Source organism: Heptranchias perlo, chromosome 13, assembly GCF_035084215.1.
Source record: "Heptranchias perlo isolate sHepPer1 chromosome 13, sHepPer1.hap1, whole genome shotgun sequence".
NCBI classification, from domain to species: domain Eukaryota; kingdom Metazoa; phylum Chordata; class Chondrichthyes; order Hexanchiformes; family Hexanchidae; genus Heptranchias; species Heptranchias perlo.
Window position 1 is genome coordinate 70,797,461 of NC_090337.1, and position 14,569 is coordinate 70,812,029.

Here is a 14,569-nt window from a genome sequence, read left to right on the forward strand (position 1 = left end):
TCGTCACTTCAAAGATCAATCGTCGAGCTGCAAACACCATGTTGAAAATATATTGCAGATTCATTACAATATCAGAGTATCAAGATAGTGCCTCAGGACCAGGAGATGAGATTTAATTCCTACAACTTTACAGTCCTCACAGAATAGCAAGAGAACAGGAGGGATTAATCTCATCCTTCATCTTCGGAAATAATAAATTTCTCAAGAAAGAAGTGCTCAGCTTGGTAAAGAAACCAGATAGCCCCCATTAACATTAAAATGCCTTTATCATCCAACCATCAGCATTCAGGTCTGCAGAAAATAGTTTCCACTGGCAGAAAATGTTTCAATACCTCTGAAATAATTTCCATCAATCTTGTCCCGGCTTTACGTAAAGTAACTGTTACTGATTGTTGCACACGTGGTTATAGCTTCACCCTTATTCAAATCAACAACTTGGCTGATATGGTAACAAGGAGCCGAATCACAGCACGGTGTCTTAGTTTGTCGGTGATAGTGTTAGCACAGTGATTGATAACTTTGGTTGAGTTCTACTTGCTGAAAAACCCGGGGATTGAGATTTCAAGGAAAAGAATTTTACGGGGATTTTTTTTTGCTCCTTCTGTGGCCAGTTACCATCAACAAAACACTATTGACCACAGAGGACACCTGTCTTCTTTGGAGCTGCATGATGTATGTACCCACTGTCCTTATCCCTTAAATAACACTTGGTCCATGTGATCTGGTTTCAATTACCTGAGCAGAGAGGAATTTTATAGAGTATTTTTTCCCTTACTGGCCCTGTTTTTTTTCTCTTTTTTTGCCTCTCTTAGGAGATCACATGTGGGGTGGTGGGGCAGGCGGGCAGGAAGTGTCCAGTTATGGTGCTCTGGCCATCATGGTGTGGGCCAGGCTTAATGGTCCAGCTGGTCTTTTCCTGCCTGTCAATTTTGTATGTTAGTATGTAATGCCCGGCTTGTGAGAAAGGATTATGGTTGATAATATTCCGCATGTTCCCGATCTTCTTCCAGCACTCTATCCCATTCATTATTGATTAATCTACCATTCAGTTTGACAACAGTAATTGGTACAAAATGTATTGAGTTCTTTTCCCTATGCCATTTTGAAGATACACATATATATATGGAAGTTACAACACAGAAACAGGCCATTCGGCCCAAACATCCGCTTTCCCTTCTTCCTTCTATCCAATCTAATCTTGAATATTGACAGAGTTTCTGCCTCAACCATTAACCCTGGAAGTGAATCCCACAGACTCATACCTGTCTCTATAAGGAAGTTTCTTCTGCCCTAAATCTCTTACATTTAATCTTGTATCCATTGCCTCTCGTTCTAGACCCCACAACTACTGGAAACAGTCTGATTCTATCTACCCTGTCCCACCCTTTCATAATTGTAAACACTTATAGTCTATCGCTCCGTAATCTGTGTTGTTCTAAATAAAAAGGAACAATTTTTCAAGTCTTTCTTCATATTTGTATTTCCTCATGCCAGGCAGCATCCTAGTGAATCTGTGCTGTTCCCTTTCTATTACCTCAATATCCTTCCTATAGAGTGAAGCTGAAAACTGAACTCTATTCTAATTGAGGTTTTATTAAGGTTTTTACGCTCTATTCCAAGTGGTAATATGATCCTATATAAAATCTGGATCCTGCTGTGTTCAGTGTAGATACTTGTGGATGTATTTGCCCTATCATGCCTGTCTTGTGCTTAGGGATTTTGTATTGGCGTTCTGAGCCAGGCCTTGAGACCATAGCTTCTGCCGTCTGTAATAGGGAGATTTATATTCTGTACACACAGCACAAATGCAAAGACATTGATACAGACAAGCACAGGTTAGCTCCTTATTTAGCATGCAGTCGCATATCGTTCCAGGAATCTACCGGTGAGTTCAAATGTGGCAAGAATAAATTAGCTCTGGGTGCTGTCACGCTATTTGGCACAAGGCACTTAATGATGTTTCCAGCACCAGAGAAACCAAATATTAATAGAATTGAAGCCCTGTCATGTTACTGGAGATATGCACATTCACTGCAGCCGGTCACACCCAGAAGGATTGGGGATTTCGGCAGAGACCTCTCTCCGTCATCCCATTGCTAGTTCTGCACACTTGGGAAACTGATTTGATGAAAAGTCCCTCTGAGCAGTCGCTTGGGAGATCACTTTGGACGCCAGTCAGTTTAACCCCCAGGGATGGCACAGCTGGGATCTGGAAGGTGCCAGATGCACGAAGGCAAGTACATGGGGATTGAGTGCAAAGTGCTTTCACACACTGTACTTTCATCTCATTTCTCTTCAAATTCTTTGTAAAATGTGTTTAGCACAGTCTCGTCCCAATTCCTATTGGGTGCAGGCCCACAGTACAAATTCATCCACAATTCAACAAAATGATATTAAATTGACCATCTCACAGAGAACATGGCGATGAATGTTGTGAGAAATGAAATGCACGTTGGTGCAGTCGGTAACAGTTATGTTAGTTAGAAGTGAAGGCATGTCATTGCACCACCATCGTAGACAGATCTGTATCAGTCCAATTTTTTATTTATTTTTTGGTATGTGGGCAACATTTATTGCCCATCCCCAGTTGCTGAAAGCATCAAGAGTTTACCACACAGAGTGGGACTGGAGTCACTTGTAGACCAGACTGGGTGGGGTGGGGGTAGGTTCCCCTCCCTGAACAATATCGGTGAACCAGTTGGGTTTTTACAACAATCCAGCAGCTTTCAAGAGATTTGAACTCATGGCCTTCTGGGTTGAGAGCCCAGGGCCATAACTATTACACTACCATACCTGTAACCTGAGAGTACTTGAGAATAGAGAAAGAAGGATGTATTTATTTAGTGGGAGTACAGAAGGGGTATAATTTAGAGACCCTATTAACCCATGAGGATCCCGTAATAGAAGAGATCCTTGTTCAGGCAAAATGTTGGGCTGCTCACAAGAATGATTGTGGAAAGATAGAACAGGAGGTGATAATAAAGGGACCCAATCCTCTGTGTCTTTCCCGACAATATTGATTCCTGAAAGAGGCAGAGAGACCGGTAGCCGAGATTCGTTACTGTGTGACTACATCGGACTTGGCTTACCATCACAGGAAAGAGGAGTGCCCTGTATTAACTCCACCTTTTGCTATACTGCTGAATTACCTACAAGAATTGCAGGTTCAATCCTGATCCTAGTAAATGTTCACAATGATACGGAAATTCAGGTATAAATCAGTTTAAGAGAGGAAGCCGGGAAGGTGGTTATACAGTTTGGACATCCGATTCCTCCACTGTCACTGAGTCTTAAAACTATACTTGACCGGAGGGTAAACTATACTTGACCGGAGGGTCACAGCTGAGCGTCACCTAATTGAGCCACAATAACAAAATGCAGCCGTAGAAAGGGATATAGGACACCGAGGGGAACCTAAGTGGTGGGGAACAGTGTAGAATGTAGGACAACATCCCTGGGCTAGAGACCTCTCACAAGTTCTAATCGTTACTCAGTTGATTCTTATTGTAATTGCCATTATAATGCTTTGTGTAGGATCCTGAATGTATAAAAAGCTGAATATGCAACTCGATGTTACATGGGTAAGATGGGTATAGAGGGATATGGGCCAAGTGCAGGCAATTGGGACTAGCTTAGTGGTATAAACTGGGCGACATGGACATGTTGGGCCGAAGGGCCTGTTTCCATGTTGTAACTTCTATGATTCTATGATTCTATTGTATTACACTGCCCAGCTGTGAGCTAAGGTTGGGTAGACTATAACCCTCAGGCTCAACAGGTGGGATATGTGAGAGATACAGGTTTTTCAGGCTTTCAGTTAAAGATTGTTAAAAGCATCAACAAAATGTGTCTGTGTAATTATCAACCTTCAGCTAAAGATTGTTTAAGAGACACCATGGGGGCTAATTTTAACCCCCAAGAATGGGTGGGTTGGGGGCAGGTGAGAGGTTAAAATAACAGCTTTTTAGACCGCATCTCGGTCCCAACTGCCCACTTCTGGGTTTAACCGAGGCAGGTCTGTCTGTGTGTGGACAGCAGACACCAGGAAGTCCCGCCCCCACTTAAAGCCGGCAGGCCGTTACTTAAAAGGGCAATGGAACTCATTGAGATACTTGAGGTACTTAATATTTTGTGTATGGAAAACTAAAATGAGTTTAACCTTACCTGATCGGGTTTCCCATCGCTTCCCATTCACGTCAGGTGCAAGCAGGCGGGAAGGGCCGGATCCATGAGGTGAGGGCCTTTACTGCACTGCTTGTGGGCCCGAAGGAGCTGGAGTGCTTCATCCAGGCCCAAAAGCTCACCTGACCGACAGGACCCCGCGATCGGCTGCCCCCCTTCCCTCATGGTGGACCTCCCACCTACCTCCGACTCTTCAACCCACCTCCAGTGACCTCCAATCTCCAAGTCCCGGCCCATCCGATCTCCTCCCTGGCCCCCCGATCTCCTCCCTGGCCCCCCCGATCTCTCCCCCGGCCCACGATCCCTCCCTCCCTCTGATCCCCGGCTGTGTCTTGCTGCCACAGGCCTTCCTGCCCGACAGCCTGTCAATCAGGCTGGCTGCCGGGCGCAAAGTGAAATTTATGGACCACATTGCGACCCACTAACTTACCAGCCCAGGTTTCACACACAAAAATCTTCCCCCCACTACCTTCCCAGCTCAAAGTCAAAATTCTTCCCCACACCTCCATTATTATCTAATGTTTATTATGCTTCATGGCATGAGAAACCGTCGGCTGCCTTTTTAAAATCCTTGGAGTCAGCAGATTGATTGACCTGTGAACGCTAAGATTTTTTGAGATACAGCTGAATTTACCGTGTGATTATAGGTATATGGGTAGCAGCGTAACATGTAGTTGTTAGAATATTCTCGGATTGCTCGTTATCTCAAGGTCATTCAGGGCCTGATCAACCAGAAGCTTTGTTCTTTTGCCAGGCAGTATAGTTTATATGTTATGTGTTATAATTGTACTATTCTACCTTGTATTGTAACTCTTAAATAAACCTTTTATACTTTGAGCAAACACACCTGATTAAAGGCTGAACCGTAGAGTAAGAACTTACCTGGATTGACGAAGGTCCCTCATCTTTCCATATAGTACATTAAGTGTCGTATTCAAAATGGCTACATCGGAGGATTCTCAGTTAACCCCTTTGTTATGGACTTGTGCCTCTTTGGTGACCCTGTTTTTGTACCTGACAGATGCCATCACCAGTTGGTGCTGACTAACCCATCACAGACTGTGGGTAAGTATCCGAATCCACCTGTGTTGGCACAAGCTCAAGGCCTAAATTGACAGCCACAACTGAAGCCAGGGGTATCGGTTGACATTGTGGTTCCCCAGTTAGTGTCGAATGAGACACTGACTGTTGGCGAGGTTTTCTGAAGCAATGAAATCTCCCCCAAAATACAGGCTGCTGTAGAACAGAGCTTGATCAATTCGATTGGTTGAGGAGAGTACTTTGTTAGCAGTACTGAATGGTGCTCACCTTTCTTGGAGATTGAAATGTATCTCATCAAGCTGCATCACAAGATCTTCTGCACTGAGATGAGTCATTCTTGAGGTTCAGGATTCCTTTCTAACAATTTAGTCAAGCTCAGCAAGGTATTTATTGCCCATCTCTAGTTGCCCTGGCATTAAGAGTCAACCACATAATGGGACTGGATTCACATGTTGGCCAGACTATGTAGGAGTGGCAGGTTGAAGGAAATGAGTGAACCAGTTGGGATATTACAATAATGCAGCAACTATCGTGTTCTTTCTTTCCCGTGGTGAATTCAACTTCACAAGCAATGTGTTGCTCGTCCAGTACCGTAACTACGATACTACCATATCTTATGGATTGAATTAATGGGAGCTATGAAGTTGTTGTTGATGTCACTATGTTGTCCTAACCAAATCTGAAATCCAAGTGCTGGCATCAACCAGAAGCCAAACCCTGCCCTGAAAATTGAAGGAAAATATAAATCAGGGCCAGAGAGTCTCCAAGACTGTAAGTCTGTGACTATGGTGCTGATTGGATGTGACATCAAATATTACAAGTTTGAAAACCTCAATGAAAGAAAAACAATTGAAAAGTCAGGAACAATGAATGTGATTTATTGAAGCAACTTTAAGGACTCCTGAAAGCTCATCCTTAGATTGCAAAAAGACACTGAGGAGAGGAAGATATATTTTGCTTTTGTTGAGGTACAACAAGCAAAGTGCTGTGGGCGGCAGATAATATCTCAGGGCTGACTTCAAAGCACTGCACGGTTTGCCAAGCTTGTATTTTGAGAAGTCGTAACAGTAAGAGCTTTAGTGAAGGGTATGATGGGCTTGTGACATAGATTTATGGGGCAATTTTCATTTTCAGTAATCAGCTATCACTGGCGTTTTCATTTCATGGCTATAGGATAATCTAAAAATCAAATCAAATCACCACCAAAAGGCAATTCATTCCGAAGAACCCTGCATAACAAGGAAAGGAATATTTCAGGATCTGTATAAATTACGCAACAGTCAGGCATTAAAATGGAAGAAACGCACATCACTTCGGTGCTCCTGCTGCTGTTATTAAAGTCCGATCATTCCATGGATGGGTGAAGATATAAACCCAGATTTTGCAAGGCTCCGCGGAGATAGGCCTGGGGTGAGCGTGTGTCGAGGAGTCAGACCGGTGGGCCGACCTACCCAATGCACCGGGCACTGCATTTTACAGTTAAGAAACAAGCCGGCCTTGAAAAGACTGCACTGCTGACGAGCATAGCAATGACATACATGAACATTACATAGAATTTACAGCATAGAAACAGGCCATTCAGCCCAACTGGTCCATGCCACTGCTTATTCTCTACACGTGTCTCCTCCCTCCCTACTTCGTCTCATCCTATCAGCATATCCTTCTATTCTTTTCTCCCTTAAATCATCTCTGGTGAAACAAAAGAGAGCTGTATATCCAAGTTTACTGATGACACTAAGTTAGGTGGCACAGTAAATAGTGTAGATGGAGCAGAAAGTTGCAAAGGGATATTGAGTGGGCAAAACTGTAGCAGATGGAGTTCAATGTGGGGAAAGTGTGAGGTCATCCACTTTGGACCTAAGAAAGATAGATCAGAGTATTTTCTAAATGGTGAGAAGTTAGGAACTGTGGATGAACAGAGAGATTTAGGGGTTCAAGTACAGAAATCACTAAAAGCTGGTGGACGGGTACAAAAAATAATTAAAAGGACTAATGGGAAGTTGGCCTTTATCTCAAGTGGCCCGGAATACAAAGGGGAGGAAGTTGTGTTACAGCAGTGCAGAGCTCTGGTTAGATCCATTCTGGAGACTGCGTTCAGTTCTGGGCACCGCACCTCAGGAAGGATATATTGGCCTTGGAGGGGGTGCGGCACAGATTCACCAGAATGATACCGGGGCTGAAAGGGTTAAATTATGAGGACAGGTTGCATAGACTAGGCTCATATTGTCTCGAGTATAGAAGATTATGGGCTGATCTAATTGAGGTGTTTAAGATGATTAAAGGATTTGATGGGGTAGATAGAGAGAAACTATTTCCTCTGGTGGGGGGAGTCCAGAATAAGGGGGCATAACCTTAAAATTAGAACTCGGCCGTTCAGGGGTGATGTCAGAAAGAACTTCTTCACACAAAGGGTAGTGGAAATCTGGAACTCTCTCCCCCAAAATGTTGTTGAGACTGGGGGTCAATTGAAAGTTTTCAAAACTTTCAATAGATTTTTGTTCGGTGAGTTTATTAAGGATCACGGAACCAAGATGGGTAAATGGAGTTTAGATACAGATCAGCCACAATCTAATTGAATGGCAGAACAGGCATGAGGGGCTGAAAGGTCTCCTCCTGTTCCTACATTCCTAAAAGCCTCATTTGCAGCCTCACAAACAAAGTTAATTGATCTCATGCCGAACTAAACCGACATCCCCACAGACAAAACTTTAAGGCAGGGTCAGCTCGCCCTGTAGCTGTAAAGGTTAGTGTGGTACAATGCTTCATGTTAATGGACCCTTCCAAGAGGCACATGAGACATCTGCAGTTCATAATTAGTTTGCTGTGGCTCAGTGGGTAGCACTCTCACCTCTGAGTCTGACAGTTTGTGGGTTTAAGTCCCACTCCAGTGACTTGAGCACATAATCTCGGCTGACACTCCCAGCGCAGTACTGAGGGCGCACTGCATTATTGGAGGCAGAGTCTTTAGGATGAGAAATTAAACGAGGCCCCGTCTGCCCTACCAGGTGGACGAAAAAGATCCCATGGCACCATTTCAAACAAGTTCTCCCCAGTGTCCTGGCCAATATTTACCCTTCAACCAACATCACCAGAACAGATTATCTGGTTATCACTTTGCTGTTTGTGGGATCTTGCTGTGCACAAATTGGCTGCCTCGTTTCCGACATTACAACAGTGACTACACTTCAAAAGTACTTCATTGGCTGTGAAGGGCTTTGGGATGTCCAGAGATCATGAAAGGCACTATATAAATGCAAGTTATTTTTCTCTTCCTTGTAGTCCATAGATAGATCCACCAACAACAACTTGCATTTATATAACACCTTTTACATAGTAAAACAAACCAAAACGTCCCAGCAAGTAAAAGACTCTGGGGTCATAGTTGAAATGCCCTCCTGGAGCCCTTGCATGGGTGTACCTCTGGTGGGAGTGTGGCAAAAGGGCCCAGAATTTGCCAGGACCGAGGTATCCTGAGCTATGCTCGGCGTTCCCACAGGGGTGAAACCTTCACCTGCCCTACACAAGGCCAGTAATACCCAGCGGGTGCAGCAGGTTGACCCTCACCTGTCAGAGGTCTAGTGCAAGACTGGAGATTGGCGAAGCTGATTGAGATGAGGCAAAGCAACATCCCAAAGAGTGCAAGCAAATTCCTGAATGTGGGAAGATTTCCTTTTAAATTTTTCTATTGGTCCCCTTATACAGGGGGCTGAGGGGGGGGTGGTCTCTATGTGATCTTCAGAGGTAGGGGTAGTATCCACCACCGCCCCCATCCCCCCGATACCGACTAGGGGCAAGAGCAGAATGGGGCTCACGGCCACTGGAGATTCACCCATAGTGACACAGGTGACTACTGGCCCCTTGTAAGTGAAGCAGGGTGAGGCGGGGCTCTCACTGACCTGGCAAGCAGGTTCATCCCTGGGGGGCAACAGCCCTGTGTGAGTGGGGGGGGGGGGGCACATCCCTGTTGAGGGAGACACCAGCCCTGGGGGAGGGAGGCAACCCTGTGGGGAGGACCAGCCCTGTGGGGGCGGGGGGAGAACCAGCCCCATGGGGGGGACCAGCCCGATGGTGGGGGGGACCAGTCCTGTGGGGGGGGGGGCACAAGTGGGCATAATCCTGGGATCTCAGCCCAGGGATTTTTGGAGCTTCTCTATTTGTAAGGGGCGACACCTTCCGCACTTTCCCTGCAGAGAAAAGGCCTCAGCTTGGGCAGCCCACAGAACCTTTATTGGAGTGCAGAATAGCCGAAGAGTCCAGGGTGTAGTAGATCCCACCAGTTGTTTCCAGTGCACATCCCTCTTTGTGTGAGTGCACGACATTGCAGCCCACAACGAATGGGCGATTTTAACCATGCTCGGGTAGTTAAAATTGGCCAAGAGACTCACCCGCTGAGTTCCCGCAGTCTTCTGAGCAGGCAGTCAGGACACCCACCCAAAACTGGCAGGGACCTTCTTTAAATATGCAGATGCAGTCCGATGATGTCACGGGGGCCTGACTGCAATATTAACCTGACGCCTGAGTGGAGAAGCCATTGTGGATTTCCCACCTATTGGGAAGAGGAGCCAGGGCCAGAAGCAGCCCAGGGAGGTAATTTTTTAAACTTTGCTTTTATTTTCCGTGTGGGGCCAGGAGCAGCAGGAGCAGGAGCTCACCTCCAGGCCCCACAAGGAAAGCTTAGACCTCCCCTGCATTGGGCTCCCCCCAACCTCTCCCACATTCCAATCACAAGACCTTCCTGAAGTCATCCAATTTGGGAGGAAAAATAAAAAAACAAAATATTATTTGAATGGAGAAATACTACAAAATGCTGCGGTACAGAGTGATCTGGGTGTCCTCGTACATGAAATACAAAAAGTCAACATACAGGTGCAGCAGGTAATCCGGAAGGCAAATGGAATATTGGCCTTTATTTCTAGGGGAATGGAGTATAAAAGCAGGGAAGTCATGCTTCAACTATACAGGGTGCTGGTGAGACCACACCTGGAGTACTGCGTACAGTTCTGGTGCCCTTATTTAAGGAAGAACATACTTGCATTGGAGGCAGTTCAGAGAAGGTTCACTAGGTTGATTCCGGGTATGGAAGGGTTGTCTTATGAGGGAAGATTGAACAGGTTGGGTCTATACTCATTGGAGTTCAGAAGAATGAGAGGAGATCTTTTGAAACGTACAAGATTCTGAGGGGACTCGATAGGGTAGATGCTGAGAGGGTGTTACCCCTCATGGGGGAATCTAAAACTAGGGGGCATAGTCTCAGAATAAGGGATCGCCCGTTTAAGACTGAAAAGGGAGGAATTTCTTCTCCCAGAGGGTCGTGAATCTTTGGAATTCTTTACCCCAAAAAGCTGTGGAGGCTGAGTCATTGAATACATTCAAGGCTGAGTTAGACAAATTTTTGATCAGCAAGGGAGTCAAAGGATATGGGGAAAAGGTGGGAAAGTGGAGTTGAGGGAAAAACCAGATCAGCCATGATCTCATTAAATGGCGGAGCAGGCTCGAGGGGCCGAATGGCCTACTCCTGCTCCTATCTCTTATGGCCTTATGGTCTGAAGCCCCCACTCCAAGACTTACCCAAGTGCTGGTGAGCAGTCCTATAGTACGGGCTGGCAAACTCCTAATACCCGACATTCTGCTCCCACCCACTGGCTAGCTGCCATTTCCCGCTGATTTCGGGTGGCAAATGACCGTGAGCATGCAGATGAAGGCCAGGAGTTAAAATCGACCAGGACTCACGCTGCTGAGGTCGGTGAGGGAGGAGTTTAACACTTGGCCTGAATCCTGCTCCAAGTTACAACTGGGACTATAGCTTTGCTGGCAGTGGTGGGTCTTTGTTTCTTCATTCTCAGGATCACTGGCAAGACTGGCATTTATTGTCCATCCGGAGTTTTTTTTTAATCGTTCATGGGATGTGGGCATTGCTGGCGAGGCCGGCATTTATTGCCCATCCCTAATTGTCCTTGAGAAGGTGGTGGTGAGCCGCCTTCTTGAACCGCTGCAGTCCGTGTGGTGAAGGTTCTCCCACAGTGCTGTTAGGAAGGGAGTTCCAGGATTTTGACCCAGCGACGATGAAGGAACGGCGATATATTTCCAAGTCGAGATGGTGTGTGACTTGGAGGGGAACGTGCAGGTGGTGTTGTTCCCATGCGCCTGCTGCTCTTGTCCTTCTAGGTGGTAGAGGTCGCGGGTTTGGGAGGTGCTGTCGAAGAAGCCTTGGCGAATTGCTGCAGTGCATCTTGTGAATGGTACACACTGCAGCCACTGTGCACCGGTGGTGAAGGGAGTGAATGTTTAGGGTGGTGGATGGGGTGCCAATCAAGCGGGCTGCTTCGTCCTGGATGGTGTCGAGCTTCTTGAGTGTTGTTGGAGCTGCACTCATCCAGGCAAGTGGTGTGTATTCCATCACACTCCTGACTTGTGCCTTGTAGATGGTGGAAAGGCTTTGGGGAGTCAGGAGGTGAGTCACTCACCGCAGAATACCCAGCATCTGACCTGCTCTCGTAGCCACAGTATTTATATGGCTGGTCCAGTTAAGTTTCTGGTCAATGGTGACCCCCCAGGATGTTGATGGTGGGGGATTCGGCGATGATAATGCCATTGAATGTCAAGGGGAGGTGGTTAGACCCTCTCTTGTTGGAAATGGTCATTGCCTGGCACTTGTCTGGCGCAAATGTTACTTGCCACTTATCAGCCCAAGCCTGGATGTTGTCCAGGTCTTGCTGCATGCGGGCTCGGACTGCTTCATTATTTGAGGGGTTGTGAATGGAACTGAACACTGTGCAATCATCAGCAAACATCCCCATTTCTGACCTTATGATGGAGTGAAGGTCATTGATGAAGCAGCTGAAGATGGTTGGGCCTAGGACACTGCCCTGAGGAACTCCTGCAGCAATGCCCTGGGGCTGAGATGATTGGCCTCCAACAACCACTACCATCTTCCTTTGTGCTAGGTATGACTCTAGCCACTGGAGAGTTTTCCCCCTGTTTCCCATTGACTTCAATTTTACTAGGGCTCCTTGGTGCCACACTCGGTCAAATGCTGCCTTGATGTCAAGGGCAGTCACTCTCACCTCACCTCTGAAATTCAGCTCTTTTGTCCATGTTTGGACTCAGGCTGTAATGAGGTCTGGAGCCGAGTGGTCCTGGCGGAACCCAAACTGAGCATCGGTGAGCAGGTTATTGGTGAGTAAATACCGCTTGAAAGCACTGTCGATGACACCTTCCATCACTTTGCTGATGATCGAGAGTAGACTGTTGGGGTGGTAATTGGCCGGATTGGATTTGTCCTGCTTTTTGTGGACAGGACATACCTGGGCAATTTTCCACATTGTCGGGTAGATGCCAGTGTTGTCGCTGTACTGGAACAGCTTGGCTGGAGTTGCAGCTAGTTCTGGAGCACAAATCTTCAGCACTACAGCCGGGATGTTGTCGGGGTCCATAGCCTTTGCTGTATTCAGTGCACTCAGCCGGTTCTTGATATCAAGTGGCGTGAATCGAATTGGCTGAAGACTGGCTTCCGTGATGGTGGGGATATCGAGAGGAGGCCGAGATGGATCATCCACTCGGCACTTCTGGCTGAAGATGGTTGCAAACGCGTCAGCCTTGTCTTTTGCACTCACGTGCTGGACTCTGCCATCATTGAGGATGGGGATGTTTTCAGAGCCTCCTCCTCCCATTAGTTGTTTAATTGTCCACCACCATTCACGATTGGATGTGGCAGGACTGCAGAGCCTTGATCTGATCCATTGGTTGTGGAATCGCTTAGCTCTGTCTATAGCATGTTTCTTCAGCTGTTTAGCATGCATGTAGTCCTGAGTTGTAGCTTCACCAGGTTGGCACCTCATTTTTCGGTACTCCTGGTGCTGCTCCTGGCATGCTTTGAGTTGGTGGTGGTGGGCCTCCTTCTTGAACTGCTGATGGTAGCAGTTTTGATATAACTGAGTGGCTGCTAGACTCCTTCAGAGGGCAGTTTAAAAGTCAACCACATTGGTGTGGGACTAGAGTCACACATGGGCCCAGACCAGGTAAGCACGGCAAGTTTCCTTTCCTAAAGGACATTAATGAACCAGTTGGGATTGATCACTTTTAATATTCACGATACACAATGCAAATGTGGCCGAAAACTTTCCTTTGTGCATAAGAGGAAAGGTTCGGGAGTAATTATCACCTTGACCTCTTGGAGGGGAAAATTGGTAACATCAGTGGAAATGGAAATCGGACGGGTTCTGTACAAGCCTGCGGCCCACTCCGACAGATTACCGCCTAAGCGGTGAAGGTGAAAATGACCTTCATTATCTCTGTGCTTTGCCTACCATCTCCCTAAGTGTACTACAGTTCAGACTGTTGCCAGGTGTGCTCTGTCCCAGTAGCAATAATGCTGCAGCAGTGCACCAAAGTACACTTACCTTGGCACTCTGTCTGACTCCAGAAAACCTCTGCCTCACTTGTGAGCTGGGTCCTACGGACCTGGGAGACTCCATTGATGCTCTCGACAAGCTCCATCCAAGCAGCTTATGTCTCTGCTTTGACTGGATGGCGGTCTTCCCTCCAAACGGGGCCTCCTTCCTTTGCTGTGCCTCCTGCAGCAGGATCTCTAAGTGTCATCCTCAAAGGGGGAGTTTTACTCACATTTCTCCTTGTCTCTACTGATTTTTCAGTCAAACAATAAAACACTCCCCTTTAATGTCAAACAGCAACTCTTTAAACGCTGCTGCAACACCAAATCTCCCTCCCTGCATCATACCAGGCACCCTACCTCTGAAAAATTGGTGACTCCAACCCTTCTCTGATCGAAGTTTATAAGATATTAAGGGGAACGGATAGGGTGGATACAGAGAAACTATTTCCGCTGGTTGGGGATTCTAGGAGTAGGGGGCACAGTCTAAAAATTAGAGCCAGACCTTTCAGGAGCGAGATTAGAAAACACTTCTACACACAAAGGGTTGTAGAAGTTTGGAACTCTCTTCCGCAAACGGCAATTGATACCAGCTCAATTGCTAAATTTAAATGTGAGATAAATAGCTTTTTAGCAACCAAAGGTAATAAGGGATAAGGGCCAAAGGCAGGTATATGGAGTTAGATCACAGATCAGCCATGATCTTATCAAATGGCGGAGCAGGCACGAGGGGCTGAATGGCCTACTCCTGTTCCTATGCTCCTATGTTCCTATGTTCTCACTGTTACTGGATGTATTTATTTCTGATTAGATGGTCTATCTATTCCTCAGAATCAATAAGGTCCTTGAAACGTTACTGTCAAGAGCGCATAGATTTATTAAGTACATAGCATGTGCAATAGTACTTAAGCATACACTTTGAATGGTATTTATAACCACACCAGGTCATGTCCGCTG

The 14,569-nt window shown here is 46.4% G+C and overlaps 1 protein-coding gene across 20 annotated transcripts in view; it reads left to right on the top strand.

Annotated features, from left to right (window-relative positions):
- The first annotated feature begins 2,028 nt into the window (after positions 1-2,028).
- Positions 2,029-14,569, top strand: part of LOC137331694 (kyphoscoliosis peptidase-like) — a 273,350-nt gene continuing 260,809 nt past the window's right edge. For all 20 annotated transcript variants that reach the window (XM_067995661.1, XM_067995663.1, XM_067995668.1 and 17 more), the window contains exon 1: positions 2,029-2,233. In XM_067995661.1, the coding sequence (XP_067851762.1) occupies positions 2,194-2,233 (40 nt within the window). In that variant the 5' untranslated portion in view covers positions 2,029-2,193. The remainder of the gene's footprint in view (positions 2,234-14,569) is intronic.